The sequence below is a fragment of the Corythoichthys intestinalis genome, chromosome 4 (assembly GCF_030265065.1).
Source record: "Corythoichthys intestinalis isolate RoL2023-P3 chromosome 4, ASM3026506v1, whole genome shotgun sequence".
In the NCBI taxonomy this organism is placed as follows: domain Eukaryota; kingdom Metazoa; phylum Chordata; class Actinopteri; order Syngnathiformes; family Syngnathidae; genus Corythoichthys; species Corythoichthys intestinalis.
The window spans coordinates 46,804,923-46,828,551 of NC_080398.1; the positions used below are offsets into that span (position 1 = coordinate 46,804,923).

The 23,629-nt window shown below is 38.4% G+C and overlaps 1 protein-coding gene across 2 annotated transcripts in view; it reads right to left on the minus strand.

Annotated features, from left to right (window-relative positions):
• Positions 1 to 23,629, minus strand: part of osbpl3b (oxysterol binding protein-like 3b) — an 86,708-nt gene that overhangs the window by 46,442 nt on the left and 16,637 nt on the right. For both annotated transcript variants that reach the window (XM_057834291.1, XM_057834290.1), the window contains exon 2: positions 2,040 to 2,168. In XM_057834291.1, coding sequence (XP_057690274.1) covers positions 2,040 to 2,156 — 117 coding nt within the window. In that variant the 5' untranslated portion in view covers positions 2,157 to 2,168. The remainder of the gene's footprint in view (positions 1 to 2,039; positions 2,169 to 23,629) is intronic.

Sequence of the window (23,629 nt, forward strand, 5' to 3'; positions counted from 1 at the left end):
TAGATAAGCCGCATTGGAATATAAACTGCAGCTGTCTTTACTTTATCATGGGATAGTTAAACCAAGATATATTAACCGGTAACACTTTATTTGACAGCGGCATCATAAGACCAAACCCCATGAAGCTTTGGACCAGTAGCGTACCGCACGTAACACGTCACCTTTGCTCATTAATATTCATGACATTAGCAACTGTTGCTAGGGGGGGGGTGTGTGTGTCAAATTTGCGTTTGTCCCTTATGTTAGATGCGTGTAAATAGTGTACCAACGAGATGTTTACTGAGCGAAGCTGACCAATTCTGTCCAAAAATGATGTCGCTGGTGCCAAATTCACTGGTAAAAAATGTGGAACAACATACAAATGTTCAGTTAAAGAGATGGCTTGAGTCTCGAAGCCTAAAACGGCAGGAAAAAGAGCCGACCTGATCCAGAGGTAGCTTTTTTATTGACACCTTTTCTTCTTTTTTGCCATTGACGATAACATTCTCCTGTTTCAACAAGCTATCCTTTACCACCACATGCCCTGCCTTTCTTATATATCATATCCTCTGGTTGTCTTACGTCTCTGACCTTTCTTGGGGGGGTAATTTTTCTTGTTGCTACTTTTGTGTAGCAATTGCAAATGCAACTCAGTGACAGCCAATGAACACGTTTACTTTTTAATTAATAAAAAATCTTAATTCTATTAATTTAGTGACATTTACCCCTACTAAGGTTGTTTCATTACAACAGAAAAGGTCAAGCTGATAATCTAGAGCCTACCTGTAGACATGAACCGGCTTACTACGAAAAGACCAAGGCCAAACATGGCTAATTTATTTAAATATCCGCATTTTAGAAAAATAGGCCTAAATGACTGTTGTGACATATAAATAAAATTTAATTTTTTTTCAGCTCATTCATTGTCAGACAGAAGCAGCACAGCAAAACGCCAAGCTAAACAATAAGTAAAAATATCAAAATGGCTTACCTCTTTGGCTATCGATCAAGATTGTTATCCGTAGTACCATGGGCCCCAAAAAATGTTTACTACATATGAAGGTGAATGGCTTCACTTTGCTGACGTTAAACTGGTCTTTTGGATGTCTACACAAGTTGATCCATCGTTCACATTTTTTCCTTCTGATTTTTTGGCTTCAGGACACATATGGAAAAAAAACATCCTCCATATGTGGACGGTCATAATGTCTAGAGTCGTTTCTACAAGTTCCATAGCAGCAGTGTTTACTCTGCATGTTCTTTTTTCAAACATTACCGCCAGAAAACAAGCATTACTAGCATTGGTTGTATGCGAGCTCGCTTCTATGTTGACCCCCTTCCGGTTTAAGATGGTGACGTCACGCAGCCTTGCGGTCAAAACATAGCATTCGTGCGGTATGCTATTGGCTGCAAAGCTTCATTGCTTCAAGAAGCTTCATTTGGCCATCACTGCTTCCTTGGGGGAGACAGTCAACCTCTGCTGCTACCTGCTATCAACACTGTTTTTGTCCAACAAGTCTCCTAGCATGCATTGCAGTGCTACAGTAAATTACAATCAAAATTCATGTTCTCTGCTAATTATTTCTTCAGTTAACCATAAGACTGTCATAAGACCATCATAACTATGACATGACACTGCCATGAGCATTAATGAATGCTTATGACAGATGTCATTTTGTGTCATCCGGCAAATTATCTCACTTTTGAATGGATGTTAAAGATCAGAGCTTTACATAAATGGAGTTAGTTACATAATTTGACCTAAATGACAACCGTCATAAACATTCATTAATGCCATGATAGTGTCATTTCATAATTATGACGATCTTATGGCAGTCTTATGACGCCAGTGTCAACTGAAATGTCACCCATTAACACAAATAAATCAGCAAATAAGCCACACCGGACTATGGACTAAGCCGCAGGATTCAAAACGGGTGGAAAAAGTAGCGGTTTATAGTCTGAAAATTACGGTATTAAGATTAGGTAGTTTTTTTTCACAGTGCTCTAACATAGGGTGACAACATATGAAGATGTGCATGATTGAAGTGTTGTTTTACCTGCCGACTGTCATGTTTGGATGAGGAGCTGCTGTTGCTGCGTGATAAAGAGATCTTCTGCGACATGACTGAAGTGCGCTCCTCTGAGCCCATTTCACCGCACACTACGGTTGGCATGCCAGCAACATTCTTTTGATGTAGTGAGAAAGAGAAAGTGGACAAAAGGTCATGGGGGGACGAGAGAGAAGAAAAAGATTGCTTTAATTGTCAAGGCTGCAGAGGCTTTTCAACAGTCTTCTAGAAAAATACTTGAGGTTACATGGTATGATTCGTTTGTACATTTCTGATATGGGTTTGACAGGAATTGACAGATAACATTAGTCATAAAAATGGAGTTTAATGAAGGCAAATCCGTTAATAATTTATATGGTCTTATGGCTCTTAGTGAGTGTGAGATTTTCAATATAAAAATCAATCTAAATATGAGAGGATTAGGATGAGAGGATGTTATTTGAAGTTGTTTACTGAAAGCTGTGAGAGTGTCTGTTCAGTATCACCCCTGCGTGCCTTTGCAGCCTTGGAGAATTATGTGTTCTGAGATGTAAAAATGTAGCTTGAAAACATCCGTACATTAAAAACAAATAAGTATTACAACCACATACAGTATATGCATATGTGCCTGTGTGAACGTAGATATAAAATTGTATATGTGAACTCAGGATTACATTTGTATAATGTGTGTGACATATTAAAAAGGATTTTTTTTTTTTAAATGAGGGGAGTCATGATGATATAGTTGTATGACACTACGACAATGTACACACTGCAAGGCATGTTGCACAAATTGGACTTTTTGATAAATTCTTTTTTTTTTTTGTGCAGCCCTGCAAAGACATGCGACTTGCAGTGTTAGAGTAATGCGTCCCTGACATCACACGCATGCACACTGTAACATGTCTTCATGTGTAGCAGTGTTTACCGAAGTAGGATGAGGCTATCACACATTCATCGTAACTTTTGAGAATTTTATGGTACCAGAACAAACCTTATTTTGACCTGATAGCTTTATCTTAGGAAAATGTATTTTCTGTGCATTTGTTTGCCATTGCTTGTCCGCTTCTGCTGTTTGTTTTGTCGAACACTCGTAAAATATTTTACTTGTTGATGATGCATGAGTCGCATTCCTGCGGAAATGGGTTCATACTCCAGAGGTGTGGGACAAAACGTCCAATTTTTATCCACATAAGAATGATCCCAGGTTGGATATGGAAAAATCGGTGTTGAACTGTTCTACTGCACAAAATAAATCAGATACATGTCACATGCAGGCAAAGAAATCAGAATTGACCTTCCGTGTGAATATAGCAAGGGCGGAGGTTTGCATAGGGACGGTATGGACATAACATTACAAACTTTTCAGGATGCTCAAATTGTCCCCACCAACTTTTAAGAAACCTTATTTGAATTTTACAATGAGTTCAGCTATAAAGGTAATTTAGATTGTCTTCCCTTGTTTTGTTCGGATAGAATTGACCCTACCATTATTAAGTGAATTACTTTTATTATGTTCAGACTTACCGGTATGTTCACCCCTTTTTACTTGCTGAATGTGCCGGTCTATTTTTTTCCCCTCAAACACACATTTAATTGGCAGATGACTAGAACCCCCACTTTCACACAATCCCGACAGAAATTAATGTCAATATGCCGCCTCCTCCGCCCCCTTTGAAGAGGAGGGATATTAGAAGGTTTTTTTTTTGGCCAGCAGCAGCCACTGTAAGTATTGTAAAAATATGTCAATGTTGTGGAGGTGTGGAACATGCCACTAATTTTGCTACTGAAAGTCCGACCTGCATCAGAGTTAGCATAATATTGAACTGTGTGAACTTGCTCACTTGTGAAACTCAAGTAGAGAGCTGCTTAGAAGTGTCTTCCTGTATGTTTTCTAGAGGTGTACATCGGCACTGCCCTCACAATTCGATTCGATTATGATTTGGAGGGCCACGATTCGATTCGTTTCGATTCGATTGAGAGGGTCACAATTCGATTCGGTTCGATTCGGCAATGCATCGCGATGCCTTAAAGCCTGCGATGCATTGAAATTCTAAAGCAAAGCATATTTTTCGTGAATCATGAGGCAACACAAGCGGTCAGACATTAAACAACTTTTTATTGGCTCTTGTGTCACTCCTGGTTGAACTCAAATGAAAATACTTTCAGATATATATATTTTAAAAAAAAAAACAGATCACAGCATTTAATTTGTGCTTTGAATGAGACCAGGGCTTTCTCTTTTCCTGTGCAAAATCAGTAATAACAGTCACTGTATTTTAGTCACAACGACCCATCAATAAAAATATTCAAGTAAATATTAAAGAAAACGACAAAGAAAATATTGTAGTGCAACAGCATCTTTATCGCAATATCAATCCAGGGATCTGTTCAGTTGCAAACAAAACATCAACTAAACTGCAATGTAGAACAAAAGTAAAATGTAGGCCTAGCCCACTATATATATGCAATCAACTTAGAAATGCAATCAGTAACTACCACATAACAATAAAAAATAATGAATTAAAATGAAGTGCAGCAGCATTTTAGCAGCCATAACAATCTGTTTCAACATGAGGAAATATCATTTTTTTTGCAATCGAGAGAGCAGAGAGATAGTAGAGGTTAGATCGGGCCTAAAAAATCCAGCCCGACCCGACACGGCCCGCTGGTATTGAAGCCCGAAAAAAAAAAAAAAACGCAGCAGCAGCAATTTATTTTCATTTCTTCGAGTTGGCAGAAAAAAACACAAGTTTTCTTAATGTTTAAGTAGTCTACATAGTTTTATGATCATTGTAAGAGCATTTACACAACGAAATAACGCTGGGAAAGTTTAATATTAAAAAAAAAAACATGCGATTTTGCAGACACACAGAGGAGAAGATTCAAAAGGATCACATTTGTGTTGCCTTTGTGTGCATAAATAAAAGTGTATTTCGTAACGAATCGCAAGCGCCACAGTGGAGGAGAAGAAGAAAAAGCGGGCGGAGCCACTGCGTTCATGTGTGTGCACAAGCAAATGCACAATACAGAGAGCCTGCTCTCGGTTTTATCCCATTTAAAAAAAAAAAAAATAATATTAGTCCGGCGCGGCAGCCTGACCCGACCCAACCCGAACATGAATGCTTAACATTTTGGGCCAGATCCGTTCGGATTCGGGCACAAGATCTAACCTCTAAGAGATAGGACATAACATAACAATGGCTGAAGCGGAGAAAGAGGGAGCGAGAAAAATTATTGATGCACCTAAGACATTGAAAGCAGACATCTGGAGACATTTTGGCTTCTAGAGGTTGGTGGGAACCTTGACCAGAGTTATGCAGTGTGTAAAAAATGAAACATGAGAATAATAATACAAATGGGGAAACCAAATCCGTTGCATCACCGGAATTGCGCAGGGAAGATTTTTGAACGTACTCATATATTTTAAAATGCGCTGAATCGATTCGGCTTGTTGCCCGCATCAAATCGGATCGTCCATGCCCCGCATTGGGATGCATCGCCGCATTGTAGAAACATTGTTTTCTACTGTCAACTTTAATTCAACTGTGCATTTTGTGCATTTGTTCATTAATTAAAATGTATGTATTTTCTACATCATTTTTAAAAAGTATATTTGCAGCCTATGCACATTTTTAACCCCCAGCCCCCACCAAGAAAACACAAAAACACAACCACTGTAAATTTCCTTGAAATGAAGGAAGCATTTTGAAAAACGACTTTCTCCCTATGAAAATAATTTTAACTTTTTTCATTTTTATGAAGTAACCAGGTATTTTTGAGAAATGTATCCAATCTGTTTGGTCTTATTAATGTCCCGTCCCCAGCAAAAAGTGTACATGCAGGTTATGCTGTAATAGCATCCTTACCGATGTTGAGACCAAACGTACGCCCTTGGAATATAGCCTCACATTATTAACATTATTATTTTCAGGCAGAAAAACACTTTTCCCAGCTTTCACCTGTACACAATTTCTACATTGATAAGTCTGATTAATGAAATAGAAGTTTGAATCAACTAAGACTGCTCCTTAGATGTCTCACCAGCTCAGAGACATGATGAACACACCTAATGAGCGTACAAGCCCTATTCTGGTTGACTCCGCATCTTCAGGCACCAATAAGTCCACAAAACATTTAATGTAACTAATCAACCCTGAGACAAAACAAAACAAAAAAATGATCGAGCTCCAAGTATCAATACATATACAGTACATCCCTAGAATATACAGAATAAATATAGAATAAACAGCATTCTTTGCAATACTGCTCAAGCTCTGTCAGGTTGTGCGGGTATCGGGCATTAACATCCCTTTTCAAGTCCAGCCACAAATTCTCTATAGGAATGAGCTCTGGGCTTTGACTCAGCCACTTCACAACATTTACTGTACCTGGTTCATTTTTAAGAAGATTGTCCCCCAGGATTGTGAAATCCTGCGGGACAATCTTCTTCAGTCTACAAGAGAACAATGGCTTGGGAGAATATTTATTTTCCAGCTAAACAATGATCCAAAGCATACTACAAAAGCTATGCAGGAATGGTTAAACAGAGAACCGGGTAAATATTCTGGAGTGGCCGAGTCAAAGCCCAGAGCTGAATCCTATAGAGAATTTGTTGCTGGACTTGAAAAGGACTGTTTATGCCCGATATCCGCACAACCTGACAGAGCTTCAGCAGTTTTGCAAAGAAGAATGGAGCGAAGTTGCGGTGGGCAAATGTGCAATACTGACTTACACTTATCCACACAGATTCACTGCTGTGATTGCACAGCAGCCAAAGGTGCATCTACAAAATACTGAATTGAAGGAGATGGATAATTATGCAAACCATTTTTTTTCATTTACATATTTTATTTATTTACTTTGTAGAAATCTGTTTTCACTTTGACATTAAAAACTTTTTTTTCCAATAAGTTTTTGTGTTAAACATGCCAGATTGTTTTGACCATAATGGTTTATGAATGCAATAAAAGGGGAAAACATCCAAGGGGGTGAATACTAATGATAGGCACCGTACCAACACAATTTCATTCCGACCCGTCCACGATTAACAGAGGAGTTGCCATTTTACTTCGCGTCCTAAAGAAGAAGAAGTAGTGAGACTTTGAGCCCTCCCACCGGGTGGTCTAAAAATGACCTGAAGTTCTAACCACTGTCATGACTCAGTAATATTTCCAGTCTTTGATGAACTCATACTTAACATACTGTATTTGACACATTGAACCTCCCCCACAGTACTGACTGTTGAGACAAAAAGATAACATTACTTAGAGAATACTAGCATGCACATATACACATGCACCAATTATACCCAATTTATGCTAAACAACTCCACACATTCACCTTTGATGTGACATTCTGTACACAGCTAATACCTCCATCCATGATCTTCATAAAAGCATGTCAAACTTGCCAAAATCTGGATACAAATTTCTCACTAACAAACATAGAACCTCAACTTTAACAAAACAGTACTCTTGACATCATATAGAACAGGTTACAGGCAGTCGATAAATTCAACAAAAATCGTATACAGTCATTAACGTATACGCCCAGAATTATAATGAACCAGCATTTACTCACACATTTTCGGCCACATGATCAACCTGTCAGCTAATGTGTGAATCATCTGGGAGGGGTGACGAATTAAACATACATCTTAATCCAGTAATAAATCGTTAAAAATAACAAAACAAAACAACTTTGGATGAAGTTGGACTTGATGATGTCAAGAGGCTGAAACATAAAAAAAATAAAAAACTTTCTCACCTATTGACTTTCAAATAACTCAGCGACTCCAAATATTACCTCCAAAATACATATAATAATCACTAGTAATTATGCACTAATATAGTGACACCTAAAAATTGAGTCAAATATCCTATAATTCTTCCTCTAGGAAGTCCCCCCCACCCTAGTACTTTTATTGAATTTTTAAACTAATAATTCACACCATCAAATCAGTACAAAAAACAATTGTACCTCCACCATTATTAACTCATTCACTCCCAGCCATTTTCACCAGAGCAAGGCCCTTCGCTCCCGGCCGTTTTACTGGATTTTGACTGATTTTGCAAGGCCCACAGAAAATTGAGTTCTATTGCTAAATAAACATGGAACCCACCAAAAGAAAGATTAGACTCTCTTATTTCAGCAGGAAAAAAAGTAAAGTTTAGAAATCAGCATTGGAAAATAGCTTAGTTTGAGCAATTTTCTAATTTATGATGAAAAAACAGAGAAATTGAGCTTTTTGTGAAAGCATAAATTTCAAACATAACTTTGACTTTAACACTTTGACTTTTTTGCTTTAGTTACATCTCAAACATCTGAATAATGTTTTCCTTTTACAAAATATTATAAAGAACAAGACAAACAGAGCTTTTGATAGCAAAGTAACAATTTATTTACACATTACTAACTGAGAGATGATGCTGTTTTGCAGAGGTGACGCTGTTGTTGCCGCAACAGCCGGGTAAACTTTTCCCTCATCGCTGCCTGTCTCATAAATATGGATTTTTTTTTTAGTCTCTGCGGGGTCTGCTTGGCGAGCAGCACGGACTGCATCTTCCACTGCACTGGTGGTACCGGTCATTCTGCTCTGTCGTCCAGCACCTGGCATCCCGGGCGTCCCCTCGTTTTTTCTGCTCGGTCGTCCGCCGCCTGGCATCATTCCGCCGGCGCTCCGACCGTGCGGCCCGGCCGTTCGTTGCCATTGAATTGGGTTGCGGGTCTTACCAAATGCGCTACTGCCCTCCAGTGGCCAGTTTTATTGCTTTAAATTGGATTTTCAGCTTTGTGCTTTGGAGCTCAGTTGAATCAGGACCCAGAGATGTCTTTTATGAAAAAAAAACAACAACAACAAAACGTAGAAGACATATAAATACGTCTTTGGGACACTGAAACAATTAAAAATAGAACGCATTTATATGTTTTTGGGAGCAAATGAGTTAAGCTCCAACTTCACCCTTTTTTTCTCCTCCTCCTTCAGTTCCTTGCCCTTCGACAGTGGGCAGTCGTAGCCTGGAATCGAACCACAGACCCAGAACATTACCTAACCTAGGACAACTCCAGTTACCAACTGCACCATGGCCCAGACATGATAGGCAAAAACTAGACTAAACCTGTTTTGACTAAAACTGGATTAATACTCTCACATTTCGATATGACTAAAATATTACCAAACGACCATAAACAATAAATAAAAGAAGCTATAAATAAATAAACAAATAATAAAGCTAAAATGGCTGCCATGAACAACACTGTTTTTCCCATATTACGCTGTAGCATAAGCTACCTTTCACCATTTAGAAATTAAAATGGATTCACAATTACTAACAACCAATTTTCTGAAGAGGATTAGATAAAGAATAAAGTACCATATGCCAATTTTTTAAATTAACGCAAACACACTCAGAGCTTGATATGCTGTGTCTTTTGCGTGACTTGTAAGAACACTGCTCCGAGTTCTCAAACTGGAAATCCATGTCACAGTGTCGTGAGACGTGCCATCACCAGAGACAAGTGACATCATCACATCAACAGAGTGTAAAAATAATTGGTCCTCTTTGGTAGACAGTAATGTTCAGTCAACTGCCACACTTCACACACACTCATTAAAAGTGTGCATCTGTGTGGCTAGCAATGTCAACACATGAAACCACATTCTGTTTATGTATTTAGTGGCCGGTTGTTTTTCCAAGAGCAGAGAAAGCGATTAATTGGATTGGTCCTCGTACCCATGCAATGTCAACTCATGAAACCACATTCTGTTTATGGCTTTAGTGGCCAGTTGTTTTTCAAAGAGCAGAGAAAGCGATTAATTGGTTATGTTTCCCTAGTCCATTTGCAAACAAGCTACTGTGAGAGAAAATGTGAGGAAACACAGTTATCAATATTAATCCACTGGATTTATACAGAGCTTTTCAGGACACTCAATGACGATTTACATTGCATTATTCTTTTACTCCACACTAGATGGTGTTGAGCTATTATCCTAGCCATAGCTACCCTTGGGTAGTCTGACAGAAGGGAGCCAGCCAAAATGATCCATTGACCCTTCTGACCACCATCAACTACTTGTTCCCACATTAATTTCACACAGGCAAGTAGGATAAAGTGTATTGCCCAAAGAAACAATGCCAATGTACACAAGTGGGAGCTGGATTGGAGCCTTCAATCAATGGATGATCACATACCACCTGCGCCACCCCTGTGAATGAAGAGTTATGAACCAAGGCTTCAACAACAATAGATTAATGAGAAAACAAGGAGCCACTGAATGTCTTCACAATGTTCTCCTGAACATATTGTACAGTGGACCTCCTGCATCTTTTCCAATTGGTACAGTGGTACCTCTATATACAATGTTAATTCGTTCCAGGACCTTGTTTGTAAGTCGAAATGGTCGTATATCGAGCAGGATTTTCCCATAAGAATACATTATATTTCCAGTAAATCGTTCCACAGCCCAAAAACCTACACTAAATCTTTAATAAATACTGTTTGTACTATTACAAATGGCGACTACACATAGCAAAACAAATAAATTATAAATAAAAATTGGAATAAAACTATAATAATACTAATAATTCCTGTAATAATTGGATTCTTTGATTTCTTTGGCGATGTTACCACAATAATAATTGTAGGCCTGTCCCAAACGACTAATTTTCTATCGATTAGTCAGCCGACTATTTTTAAGACTAGTCGACTAATCTATTTATTCATTTTTATTTTTTTTAACTAACTTAGCAATGACATTTTTGTGGACGCTTGTTAATTCACAAAAAACATTTTAGAACACAAATTTTTTGTTGAAGTACAAATAAACACATAGATAACAATAATAAATTACAAATAAACAATGAGGTCAAACGCTGATAGCATTAACTAGTGCAAAAGAATGGAATTTAACAGATTCAGAACTTTACAACATGATTCAAAACAATTCTTAAAAAAAATATATATCTAGCATTAATATTATAGTATACTACTATATATAATAGTATTATAATAATTATAATACATATTAATTGCCAATATTAATTTTCATGAAGGGTGTCATTTTAAAGCAATTCTTAGTGTAGAATATGAATTCTGTAGTATGTGGGATTAACTACAGAAATCGTTATTTATATGCGAACATGACATGCTTTTATTTCGAAATGTTCACCGGAAGTACGTTCGCTAAACCTAAGCTTTACACTCTGCAAAAAAAAAAGCACTTTTATTCATTGCACGTAGTGTCAGTAATAGATTTTTTTCTTCTTCATTTTTTCGTTTGATAATGCTGTTAACCAACGATTTTTCATGTTTGAAGTGTCATCTTTTAACTGCAAGTTTGTGTTTTGGAGAGGAGTGACAATGTTTTATAGCAGGCTGAAGTAGGTTGTCTTTTTTCCCCATTAGCCTCAATGTAGCAATGCTAACGTTTACAGTGTTTAACATAGATGCGTTTCTTATTTTGTATGTCTGAACTTTAATTCTATGGCGTGTTGACCAATAAACATCTGTGAAAGGAACAGGAGTCTCATATGCCATCGACACGCGCGCACAAATGTATGCACGCAGGCACGCATGTACGCAGCGATAAAACGCAGCCGCGAAAATTACCGCCCTCATTTTTATTTACCGTGCGATAAATGGACTCATTGCATATCCCGACAGGCTTTGCATCTTCAATAAAACATATCGTTAGTTAGTTAGATGGACTTACGATCTGCCAGCTTGTTGTCTCCTGACACCTTGTAAAATTACAACTGGGTGACGGTGCTTTAGGTGTTCATTCACAGCACACGTGCAGCCTGGTATGCAAGCTTGGCATTGAAGGGACAGGACACAACAGTGTACCCTCCTTTGTTTCGTCGAAATACAGTCAATCGATGTTTAGGCCACTCTAGTGCGCTTTTTTGGCTTTGTGCCGCTTTCCCCACTTGCATACCAAGCGTCTGACATTCTCAACTTTCCACGCATATATATTTTTTTAACCCTTCATTAACCGTCGACGGGATGTTGTGCTCATCGACGCATTTACGTCATCGATGACGTCGACTAGTCGGGACAGCCCTAAATAATTGTCACCTTAACATATAAAGACTGGCGAACGGAGGTCGGAGAAGGACCGTCGTGATCGACATTCTACAGCCGTATTTTCAAGCCAGTTCACGGATGCACAGACCATGCTCATTTTTCTTTCGTTTCAATCTTCATTACTATGGTAATCGTCACCTTTTCCTTGTTTCCTCAACTGCACTAACCTTCTTGGAACCAGTGTTGAATTCTCTCACAAGAAAATCCGCAGACAAAACAAAGAAACTGCTGCGCTGTCATAAATCGTCATATATCGAGCATGTCATCGGATATAGAAACAAATGGCGAGATTTTACATCGGATGTCAAAAAGATCGTGTGTTGATGCAATCGTATGTCGAGGTAACACTGTATTTGCAAATACACCAATTCAGACCTAAAATTATTCAGAAACCGATGCAATCCGATGCAGGTTGCTATGATGAGGTCAGCCTAACATAGCAACGGAAAATTGGAATTTTAGGGAGACCCTGATACAATTATTTAGTTTTCAAAACATAAAGAACCAAAAATTGTGTTAGCAGTTCCATTTGTGGGAGGAAATACTACCCTGAAAAAATTATCTGCTATTGTGAGTGGTACAGGGTGCCTTTGTCCATTTTCCAAAGGGCGGACGGATGCGACGTGTTGACAACCACTTTGAAGCAGCAGTGAGGTTAATCACATTACCTGCTCTGCATTTGCAAGCTTTGTGCTGTATAATGGCCCTAGCCTCTCATGTTAGATGGATAAAATGGTAAGACCATCCTTCAACCAAGCCTTGACATCCTCCCAAAGCTTGGATCCACAATTACAATGTTTGAATGGAGCCATCAGTCACACGGTGTCTTATTTTCCTTCTCTCTGCATCTATGTGTTCATCGTAGGATCGCCTCCACTTCTATGATTTATTCATCTCATACAAGAAGGCCACTTCTCAGGCTGTCATCAAAGTGACAGCTCAATGAGACGTCAGAGCTTTACTCCACAAGAGCTTCCACTCAGTGATAACAATGACGTACAAGAAACCTGGCTTGAGCCATATGAATTTGATCTACCAGTTGGAACGCACACGCAGAAACACCGGACTCGCAGCTGTCCTATGCCTAAACAAAATTACATTAGGGCTGTCCCAAATGATTGTCTTTCTCCCGATTAGTCTGCAGACTTTTTTAACGATTAGTTGACTTTAATAAATTACAAATAAACATCCAAATAAAAATAATAAATCACAAATAAACAATCAAGTCAAATGCTGATGGCATTAACTACTGCAAAAAAATGGGACGTAAAAAGATTCAGAACACTGTGACTTCACGTTTCCAAAAGGATTCAAAACAATTCTTACTTTCTCTTTTTGTGCTTGTTCTTAGAGTGAGCATTAACAGAGTAGATAAATAAATGTCACGTATTGCTAGAGTGAAGTACGTGAAAAAAACTTAATGACGCACGTTAATACGATGCTACAATTGAATATTAGGGACAAAAAAACAAAACAAACAAACAAAAAAAAAGAACAACATTGAAGTCATAATGTTGCTACGAGAACAAAAGTCGCATTATTACGTTGGTGTAACGTAACTGTGAGCCGCTACCCACTTTACATACATGTAACTTCCCTGGGAGCTACGACAAAACATTAGTATAAATTCTTCTATTGATTATAATTTGAAGTAGATGAAGCATAATAATAAGGATTTCCTTATTTGTAAAACCGATTCTAAAACACAAAATGTTTTAAATATTGATTTTAATGGAGGCGGCAACGCGCTATGTAAAGTACATAGCTGCTTATTCAGCTACATTAGCCCGACATTAGCCCCTAATACTCTGTCGTACGACCCACATAAAGGCAACTTCAATTAAAAAAACTGTTATATGGACTATGGATCTGCCAGCTTGTTCTCTCCTGTCGTCTTCTAAAATTATACCTTGGTGACGGCGCTTCAGGTGTTCATTCACAGCGACATGCTGCCGTGGTATGCAAGCTTGGCATACGATAGTGTACCCTCCTTTGTTTCGTTGAAATAAATCCAAGCTTTGGTCACTCTGGTGCGCTTTTTTTGGCTTTGTGCCGCTTTCCCCGCTTGAATCCTGAGCGTCCGCCATTCTCAGATTTCCAGGCATATATTATTTTCAACCCTTTATTAAAATTAAATTACATTTATTAGCCATCCCACTGCCAGTATTCTGTAAATTTTAACAACTGCTACTATTAGGGGCAGTTTACACGGGGACTCTCCGAGAAGACGAAAAATTTCACATTAGCATCTATATGGTTCCATGTTTCCGTTTCCATTCGAACGATGTCGCAATTTCGCGTGAAAACGATGTAGTATTAATGCCAGGCCCTAGTGGGCAGTGTAGTTTTACAAGGGGGCAGCCAATGACGCACTTCCTTGACAACAACCTCCACAGACCGGAAACAGCATATCCGCACACTGATAGCCATGGCAACCACTGCCACGCGTTTTTTGGTTTGGATGGATGAGGAAGTAGAACTTTTACTACGCGCCACTTTGGATTATAAAGCTGCCTCAAAAGGTACAACAACGCAAACATTTGGCGCACTACACAAAGGACAAGCCAAAGTTCCGCCATGTTTGTTGTTGTGACTGTTTAGTAGCTGAGACTGCGCATGCCCAAAGTGACGTACGGGTGCGGGTGCGAGTGCCTACGTCATCGAAGCGAAGGCGGTTTTCATTCATATGAACGCGCTGCGACCCTCGAAATCGGATTCTTCCACTTTGGAAGCAGGATTCAGAATTTTTCGTCTTCGCCGACACCATATGCACGCGAGGCGAGTCCGCAACTCAGTCATTGCGTCTTTGTGTCGCAGAGTCGCCATGTAAACTGCCCCTTAGTAAAAACGTAAAACAATAAACCAAACTGTACAGTATCAGTAGTAGGGGTGTGACAAAATATCGAAATGGTGATATATCGTGATACTTTGTATCCCAAAAGGTTATCGATATGCTCCTACCAAGATTCGAGATATCATTTTAAAAAGAAGTCAATGTTTAAAAAAAAAAAAAAAGGAACCAACAAGTTGCTAATGAAATCTTCCACCATAATAGTGTCTCAGTTAACTCTAAGGCTGCCATTGACGGTGCTCGACACCCAATCCATTTAGACTGGGAACGTTTGTTCATTCGAAACTAGAGCATTATTCGCAGCACTTGCTGTTCATTTTAGGGCATTTACAGTTTGAGTCACTGCCTATTCATTTGGGTGATTCCCAGGTCATTTCCTGTCCGGTAACTCAAAATAAACAAGAAGTGACCCAAAAAACACCCCAAAATCTACAGGAAGTAACTGAAAATCAAAAGGTAAATAATCTTAAATGGCCCAAAATTACCTCATTGCCTGGCATTGGTTGCCACTGACGGCCATAGACGTTCAATCCGTTTGAAGTGGTTCAAATGGATTGGACGTCTATTAGTGATAATCTCATTCTATTTTAAAACAGAAGTTTGTTTTTCTGTTTATTAGTTGTTTGCAAAATATCCTAGAATGATTTCCATACGAATGTATCGATAATTGTTGTATCGCCATAGCGTCAGATCATTATCTTGAGCCTTGTATCGCAAATCGTATCGTATCGTGAGGTACCAAGAGGTTCCGACTCCTAATCAGTAGACATTCCCTTGAAAGGACAGACGACACCTAGTATAAACTATCTTCATGTGAAACACCGTTACTCAAGTAGTCAAATTTCTTAGAGCTCTGATGGTGGAGAAATTCATTTTTAAACACAAAAACATGACACCGCTTCTGCATCTGCATCAGAAAAATGAAATTTTGTGTTTTTTCAATTCATTGAACAAGATTATTTCTGTCGGGATGCACATGATAAAGGTGTCCGTCCATTTAAGTCTTTAAGAAAGCTTTCTATTGGCCAGTTTAGTACAATAGTATAACGGTATACTGAAATTGTGGCTTTTAGTTTGAATGTAGCACCCCAAATTTTTACATTAAGTGCACACCTGGGAAGCGCCACTGCAAAATGTCATTAGATTTTGCAAGTCTATTTCTGTGTTCCTACTAGAGCCACCTTGAGTGACACTGTTCTGTCTCTAAGACTTCAAGTGGTCTGTTTACATTTGTATGTTGAACATGGGTACATTCATAAAAACCTCTTGTGACATCAGGCAACATCTCTTAGTTTACAGCATAATGAAGACCTTTTAGCAAATCTTGGGCCAATGATCCCAGTTGAGATGGGCTAATGTCCACACTAACTAGATTGACAAATGCTGAAAGCCTTTTATTACACTCTGAACTTCATGTTGCACGTTTCTCTGTCCTTCCACTTCCTCCAGAGTCTGCCAAAGGGGCCGAAAGGCCTAACTGGCTTTTAAGCGTCATTAGGGTGTGACTCACACGACTAAATCTCTCTTGGTTGAAGCCCTGCAGTGAAGCAATAGTGTCATGTTTTAAATGAATGATTATAATATTAAAATTATTTGGCGGAAAACACAGACATGACTGAAAAAGCAGTTTCTGCTCTTGCACCCCTCTTGAAAACAAACTGCTGTATTTTAAGCCAAAAGAACTGTTGTGTTTGATAGAACAATATGTCTATATGCTGCCATAGCAGATTTATGGCACACTAAGCCTCCGAACTATTTTTAATAAGTCCGTTTTACCCTGAAAACCCCCGTTTACAGACGTCGCGCAACCGCTTTTGATTCAACCTAGCCATAAAGTAATTATATCTATTATTCGAAATGTCTGTCATTTTTAGCTTAGAATCATTAATTGATGTCTAATATTTAGTTAAAAAAAAAAACGACTTTAAAAAAATTATTTACTCGCATATTTTAAACTTTTAAACGAATTACGTCACAATAAAAAATTTGGCATCTGTAAAAAAGTCACGGATATCTACCTCATAACTATCACTTAATTGTATTTTTTTTTTTGTTACTGTCGCATTTTCCCCGATATGTTAGATGATAAAAAATCGATCCAAACAAAAAAAATTGAAAAATAACGTTTAAAAGGGTAACTATATGAAAAAGAAAATCTCAACCACTCCTTGTTGTCTGTGATTTCTGCATCCTGCACTCTTGTTGTATCACCATGTTTCACCCATAAAAAAAAAAAAAAAAAAAAAAAATCCGACTGTGGCCATTCACAGCTGTGTCTTGACACGCGGTGTTCGGTTAGTTTTTGGATCGAAACAAGATAAGTACACAATAATATCTCGTTTAAATCGTGGCGTCTTTAATTCTGCTCTTGCGTGCTCTCGCCTCCAATTAGGGTTTTGCTGTTTAAAAAAGAAAATTTTTTGTTGCCCCCAAAAATTGAGATTTTAAGCTTTCCAATGATGTATCACACATGCAGATAGGGCAATTTTGAAATTTGGCCAAATTGGGGGTCTCAAAGCGGAACATCATGTCACCTGAGTGTTTTCCGCCATATATATTTTAGCCTGTCCTGTTCAGCTGCTTTGACACAGAGAATGGGAATCTGAGTGTCCTTATGATTTGAATAGTTTTAATGTATCACATGATGGGAGTATTATATACTCCTATTGTGATTATTCATTGTGTGTCGTTTATTAGGAGAAAGCAGCGAGCAGGAAGGGTTTATGGGGGGACAGAAAGGAAAACAGAAGAGGAGAGAAAGAGACAGAAGAGAAGAACAAACAACAACTAGAAATACATTAAACGCCTGCACTACCTATGAATATAGTGGTGCTATTGTTAGTTAATGTATTTCCAGTGGACACCATGTGGGGGGCCTGATGACCCAAGGAGAAAGATGAGAGGGGTTGAGTCAAAAAGAGATGTGATTAGCCAGGGTGGAGTGTACGCAAATCAGCAATGTGAGGTGTGGAACCCAGTATTAGGTGAATCACATGTTTGTGTGGGTATGTTGACATCCTATTCTATGCTGCCTGATTGCTAATCCTGGCTCCGACAATCTCTCTACTTGACTGTATCTAATTGCAACCAGTCATGCGTGAATCCCATCAAACGTGTGATAGTCCTGCAGACAAGTGGAAATGCAACGCAGGGGGCCTCCCAGAGCCATGGCAGCTCCACAGCCAATTGGGTGGGTGAGCCACCGCTATCCCCCTCGGGGACCTAGGATGGTCCCCCGGACAATTCATGCTCCCATTAACCCACCTTCAGGGAACGGATGAGGGAATGTGCCACCGCCCCCACCACCGCCCGCCCACCACCAACCGACACGGCACACCGCAGGCCCCCCAGGGCCCGCTAGGCCCGGGGTAGGACAGGATCCCCACCTGGAGAAGGGGACACCCCGCCGAACCGCCAGCTCTCAGCCGGCGACGCGCGCCAGGGCCCTAGGAGGATACCCGGTGATAATAATAAAGCATCTAATCACCTACTGAAAATTGCCACTTGTTATTTCTCCAGGGGGAAATAAATCTATTGGGATAAAGCATTTATTCTTAGTCAACATTCGGCTTTAGTGTAAATCCACTTACCGGTACATACTACAGAGTATGATAATCACACTTTTAGGCAGCAACAATCTTAAATTTTGTTATTTCAAACACAAGATTAGTGGTTATTACCCCTTAAAAAAATGCAGTGCAATGTTGTGTGAACACCTTATCTCTGCATGCACAGCTGGGTCATCGCTCTAAAAAACAAAGCATCTCCTGTGGTTAAGTTTCTTTGTTGTGCCGATGGCCATACATCCATCTGGATAACCCACTCACAAGTGTTTTCTTCATTTATCTAGACTTTTCTTTTGCAAGACTTTCCCTCAGGCCAGCTTGTCTTGAGCAGAATGGTGTTTCTTCCTGCATTAAAAACATTCTTACACCGCGAGATAAAGATTCAGTCACAATAACCTCAAAAAACTACCATGACATGACATTATTTTCATCTTTTAAAGCATTCTCATTACAGTCGCTACTTGATACCTGCAGTGTTCTCACACATTAAAAAAAAAAAAAAAAGAAAATGGTAGTGTCATGATGTTTTTTTATTTTTCATGACACAACATATTTCAGTTCCTCCTTTTTTGTGTTGACATCATATTTTTCCCTTTGCCAAATATGATGACCACCCAAGAAAGAGGCTTTTGCAAATCTACAGTTTAGCACTTTATTTATTGCTCTTTAAATTTTAAAAAATGATTCCTAAATAGGTCAAAATCAACTCGTCCAAAAATGAACACATTCACTAGAGTTGCATTCAAGCCCCAGTCAATCCACTGTGGTAGCAACTTGTCCAAGATAAACGTGAAATGATGGCAAGTGAAGCATGGGCAATTGCACAGTTGAGCAAGCATTCCTCTTTTTCTCAGTCAAAGGAGAGAAAAAAACCTTTTCATTAGCTATTTTGCAGGACCTGTTAAAGTTCAACATCTTTCTTGAACACGTATTTAGAAGAGCCCCAGCAATTAGGATGGGTATAATGAGAGATTTTCCTAACAGCTGTTAAAAAAAAAGATCCACACTGAACAATTTTCAAAAAACATCTCATTAAAATGTGTATGCTCTCAGAAAATTGCCAATGCAGCAGGTAGCACTATAACCCATAACATTTCAGCAATTATAGCCAGTTGAAATGAATGACAAATAATTGCGTATACATTATAGCCACTGAGCAAACAGCTACATGTGATATCTTATTTCAAAAATACATGTTAACATATTTGCGTATAAACAATATTTAGTTGAGGTCATTTTTTTTTTTTTAAAGAAACTTCTAATTATGTGTTTACATGCACGAGACTACAGGGCTGTAACGTTGTAACGCACAGAGTGCACATCATGATGCACATTAGGGCTGCAGCTTTCGATTATTTAAGTAATCAAATAATCCATCAGTTAGTTAGTGCAAATAATCGAGAAATCAGATTAGGAACATTTAATGCGTTGCAGAATAGGATTTAGGAGATTTAAAACAAAGGCTAAGATTGCGCTTTCAAAATGCAAATACAAAATAAAAATTCCTGAGTGCTTATTCAAACTATGCAGAATTGTACTTTTATCTCACAAGAGCAATCAATGCATTTAAAAATAAATTAAAATACCTGAGCTTAGCCTCAAACAGCATAAAAATGAGGATTTAAGTACAAGAAAAGAACAATTGGCTAACTTGCATGGCAAAATCCACCAGCTTTTTTTAAATTAATTAATTTTTTTTTACATTGCTCTTAAACAAACCGTTCAAACACACACAAAACACTGCTAAATATACTTTAAACTAAATTACTAATGCATAAAAAAAAACATTAGCTTAAACAAAAACTTACCTTATGTTGGTCTTAACAAGGAGCAGATTCAACCATGTTAAATGAGTTATTTCTTATTCACTGTTGCCACTAGAGGGAAGTATATCCAACCAAATCAATAAAACTAAATGCAAACACTTTCAAAACAAACCATTACAACACCACTCTAATGAAACCAATCCCCAAAGCAGCAAAATTTGATTCGATGCTTTTTTTTTAATCGGATGACTCAAGTTAATCGATTAATCATTGCAGCACTAATGCACATTGCGTAATTTCTGCATTTTATATAACCCTGCTAACTTGTAACTTTTCTTTGAATCTCGCTCTTCCGGTGCTTTCTACTGCCCAGTAAAGACATAACATTAATGTATAACTACACTAATTGGGCAATGAGTTTTCTCCTGACTCCAGACGCTTTTCACATAGTTTTTGAATAGCTCATGTGCAAAACTCATTTTCAAAGCATTTGTTTACATGGCTTTGCAATTGCATACAGTATTTGCCTAACTGCAGTTTATAGGCATCAAATTGCAGGGGTTGTAAATCTAGCCTTATGTCTGAATCATAGAACAAGACAATTTGGGAACACCTTGAGGTAATGGGGAGTTGCGTAGTATGTGTGCATGGGGGTGGGACAAGCGAGACCAGATTTTTGGCCTACATTGGCACAAAATATGAACACGTTCCAAATATAACCTTGTCCCACTGCTCTGCACACTAGAAATAGAAAGACTATAATGACGACCATAAATCCAATACAACCCCGGTGGGATATAATTATTGCACGCCGTTCTGTATGTGCGTATGTACATGTGTGTGCATGTGTCCTGGCTACACCCCCTTGTTTGTGCTTACCTGCATCTGTTTGTGCCCTTCCTCACCAGTGCTTTCTTATCCCTAATTACCTTGCGCACTCAACCTCATGTCTCATTCTGTTTTGTTGCCAGGTTGTTGAACAGCACACCACACCGACACAAAGTATATTTTGAAACCGTTTCATTATTGACCGTACCCTTTGCCTCACATTTTGGATACTATTGCCAACACATCATCGACTATGTACTGAATCTACGGTATCCTGTTATAAAGTGTTTTTTTTTTTTTTTTTTTTTTTACAGGCTGAAGGCGTGTTAAGTCGCCACTCGCTACTAGTTGTTGTGGTTGTTCTTCTTGTCAACACTAATTTTGAAGACCTACTCCTCCGTTATTCGTGAACCGATCGTCTTGAAACTTGTTCGCTACATATGTAGGATGAACCAACAGTAGCCATCAATAATCGGCGCCTGATTCATCATTTTTTTTGTATCAGGGTTGATTAGAGTATTGGCCCGAATATAAGACGGACCTGATTATAAGACGACCACCTCTTTTTCAAGACTCAAGTTTGAAAAAAGACTTTTTGAACATCAAATTAATTTTTATACAGAAAATAATTACAGTACATCCGAACCAAATGATTATAACTAATAATATATTTGAGAGAAGAAGCATGTTATTTTGCCTCATTCAAATCTTAACATCTGAACATTTAAATATGTAAACTAAAGTGCAATCACATTCCTAAATGAATGAACTCTGGTTTTTGAAATGTAAATAAACCAATCTATTGTGATAAACCAACAAAATTGCAATAATTGCATTAACCATCAAAGTGAAGTCTAACTGTAACTGTAGTCTTGAAACAAATCCGAATAAGGAAAAACATTGCAATAAAATAATGCAAACTGTTCAACTTGAGAGTATCTGAGATCTGTCATGACAGAACATCGCTTCAATGATATCTGGCGCCATCTAGCGTCGTGACTGGGTATAATGTCTGAACATCGAATATAAGACGACACCCTCAGGCTTATTTCAATGCAAAAAACACCGTCTTATATTCGGGCTAATACGGTAATTAATTGTGGACTTATATTTGCCTGTAGGTTATGAGTTAGCCAGTAGAGGGCACGCACGCCTTTGTCACAGCTTTCAGCCTGTAGTGTGCTGCAGCACATTCATGCTTATTTAAAACTGGAGTCTAGCATTTTGGTTACATCCCTCGTAATGGTCCTGGAAGTCCTATCCTTTTAGTAAGCCTGACCACACAGTTCAAATGCAGAAATGTGTTCAGCGACTCACTTCTGCTACATGTGCTTCATTCATATTGTCTGAAATATCAAACATATACACGCAAACACATTCACTCCAAGACATCCTGTTAATCAACCACATCCTCTACACATTCGCACAAGCACACGCATACATAAAAGTGGCTCTGGTCTCTGTTACTGTAAATTTGCAGCGTGTGCAACTGTGATAGCTCATAGCTCAACAGAACCTCATTAGGACTCCATGAAAAGTGACAACTTCTCAACACACTCAGTAAAAAAAAAAAAAAAAATTAGCAGAAATTGAAATTTTAAGTCAACCTATTTCACTTTTTGATAGGAAAGGTTATTGCTGAAAACTCAAAATTTTAAGTAAATTGGAATTATACTACAACGAATTTATTGAGTTAATGAAAAATACTCTTCTACTCCATGCATGCTCCATTAATACATCTTCCGCCCGGACAAACTCCGTGTTTTAAATAAACTTGGAGTTTCTCCCACTCTGTTTCCCTGTTGTCTGTGTTGGGATTACCCACCGGTTCCGCAATCCCTAATAGTTACGAATAGGGTCCTAATTCAAGTTTTTTGCTCTGGATCCGATTTTTTTCATGATTGTGATCCGATATATTTTTAGACCATCAAAAATAATACAAAAATGAATGCAACCAGTATTGCGTAGTCAGGCTGTTCAATTAATCGATTTTGAACCGAAACAGACTTTTCTGGTTAAGACGATGTTAAAAACGTTCAAATTGGTAGGTTCAATTTTCAAAACTGCACCATTTTGGTTTACCCTAATTTCCAGAATGTAACGCGCACTTTTTTTCCCCAAAATCAAGTTGTAAAATCATGGGTGCGCATTATACACGGGTACATGGATGGAGACAGAAATATATATATTATATATATAAAGACAGATTTTTCTTTTATTGACACCGCCATGTTGTGTTGAAGAAAACGTATGCGGCAATCCGTTGCCAACCATTACGGTACATGACGTCACCATTTTGTTTCGGTAATACTTGTTTCGGTAATACCACTCTGATTGGTCGAATGATTTCGTCTGTGTTAAATTCTGCTTTTTTCACTCGTGATAAAACATAGATTTTAGTTTCTTGAACTCATTTGAGTCAACGTTTATTGCAACTCGGCAACTTGGACCATAACAAACGTAACACAACACAGACTTCCTGTGTCTGTCAACTATATC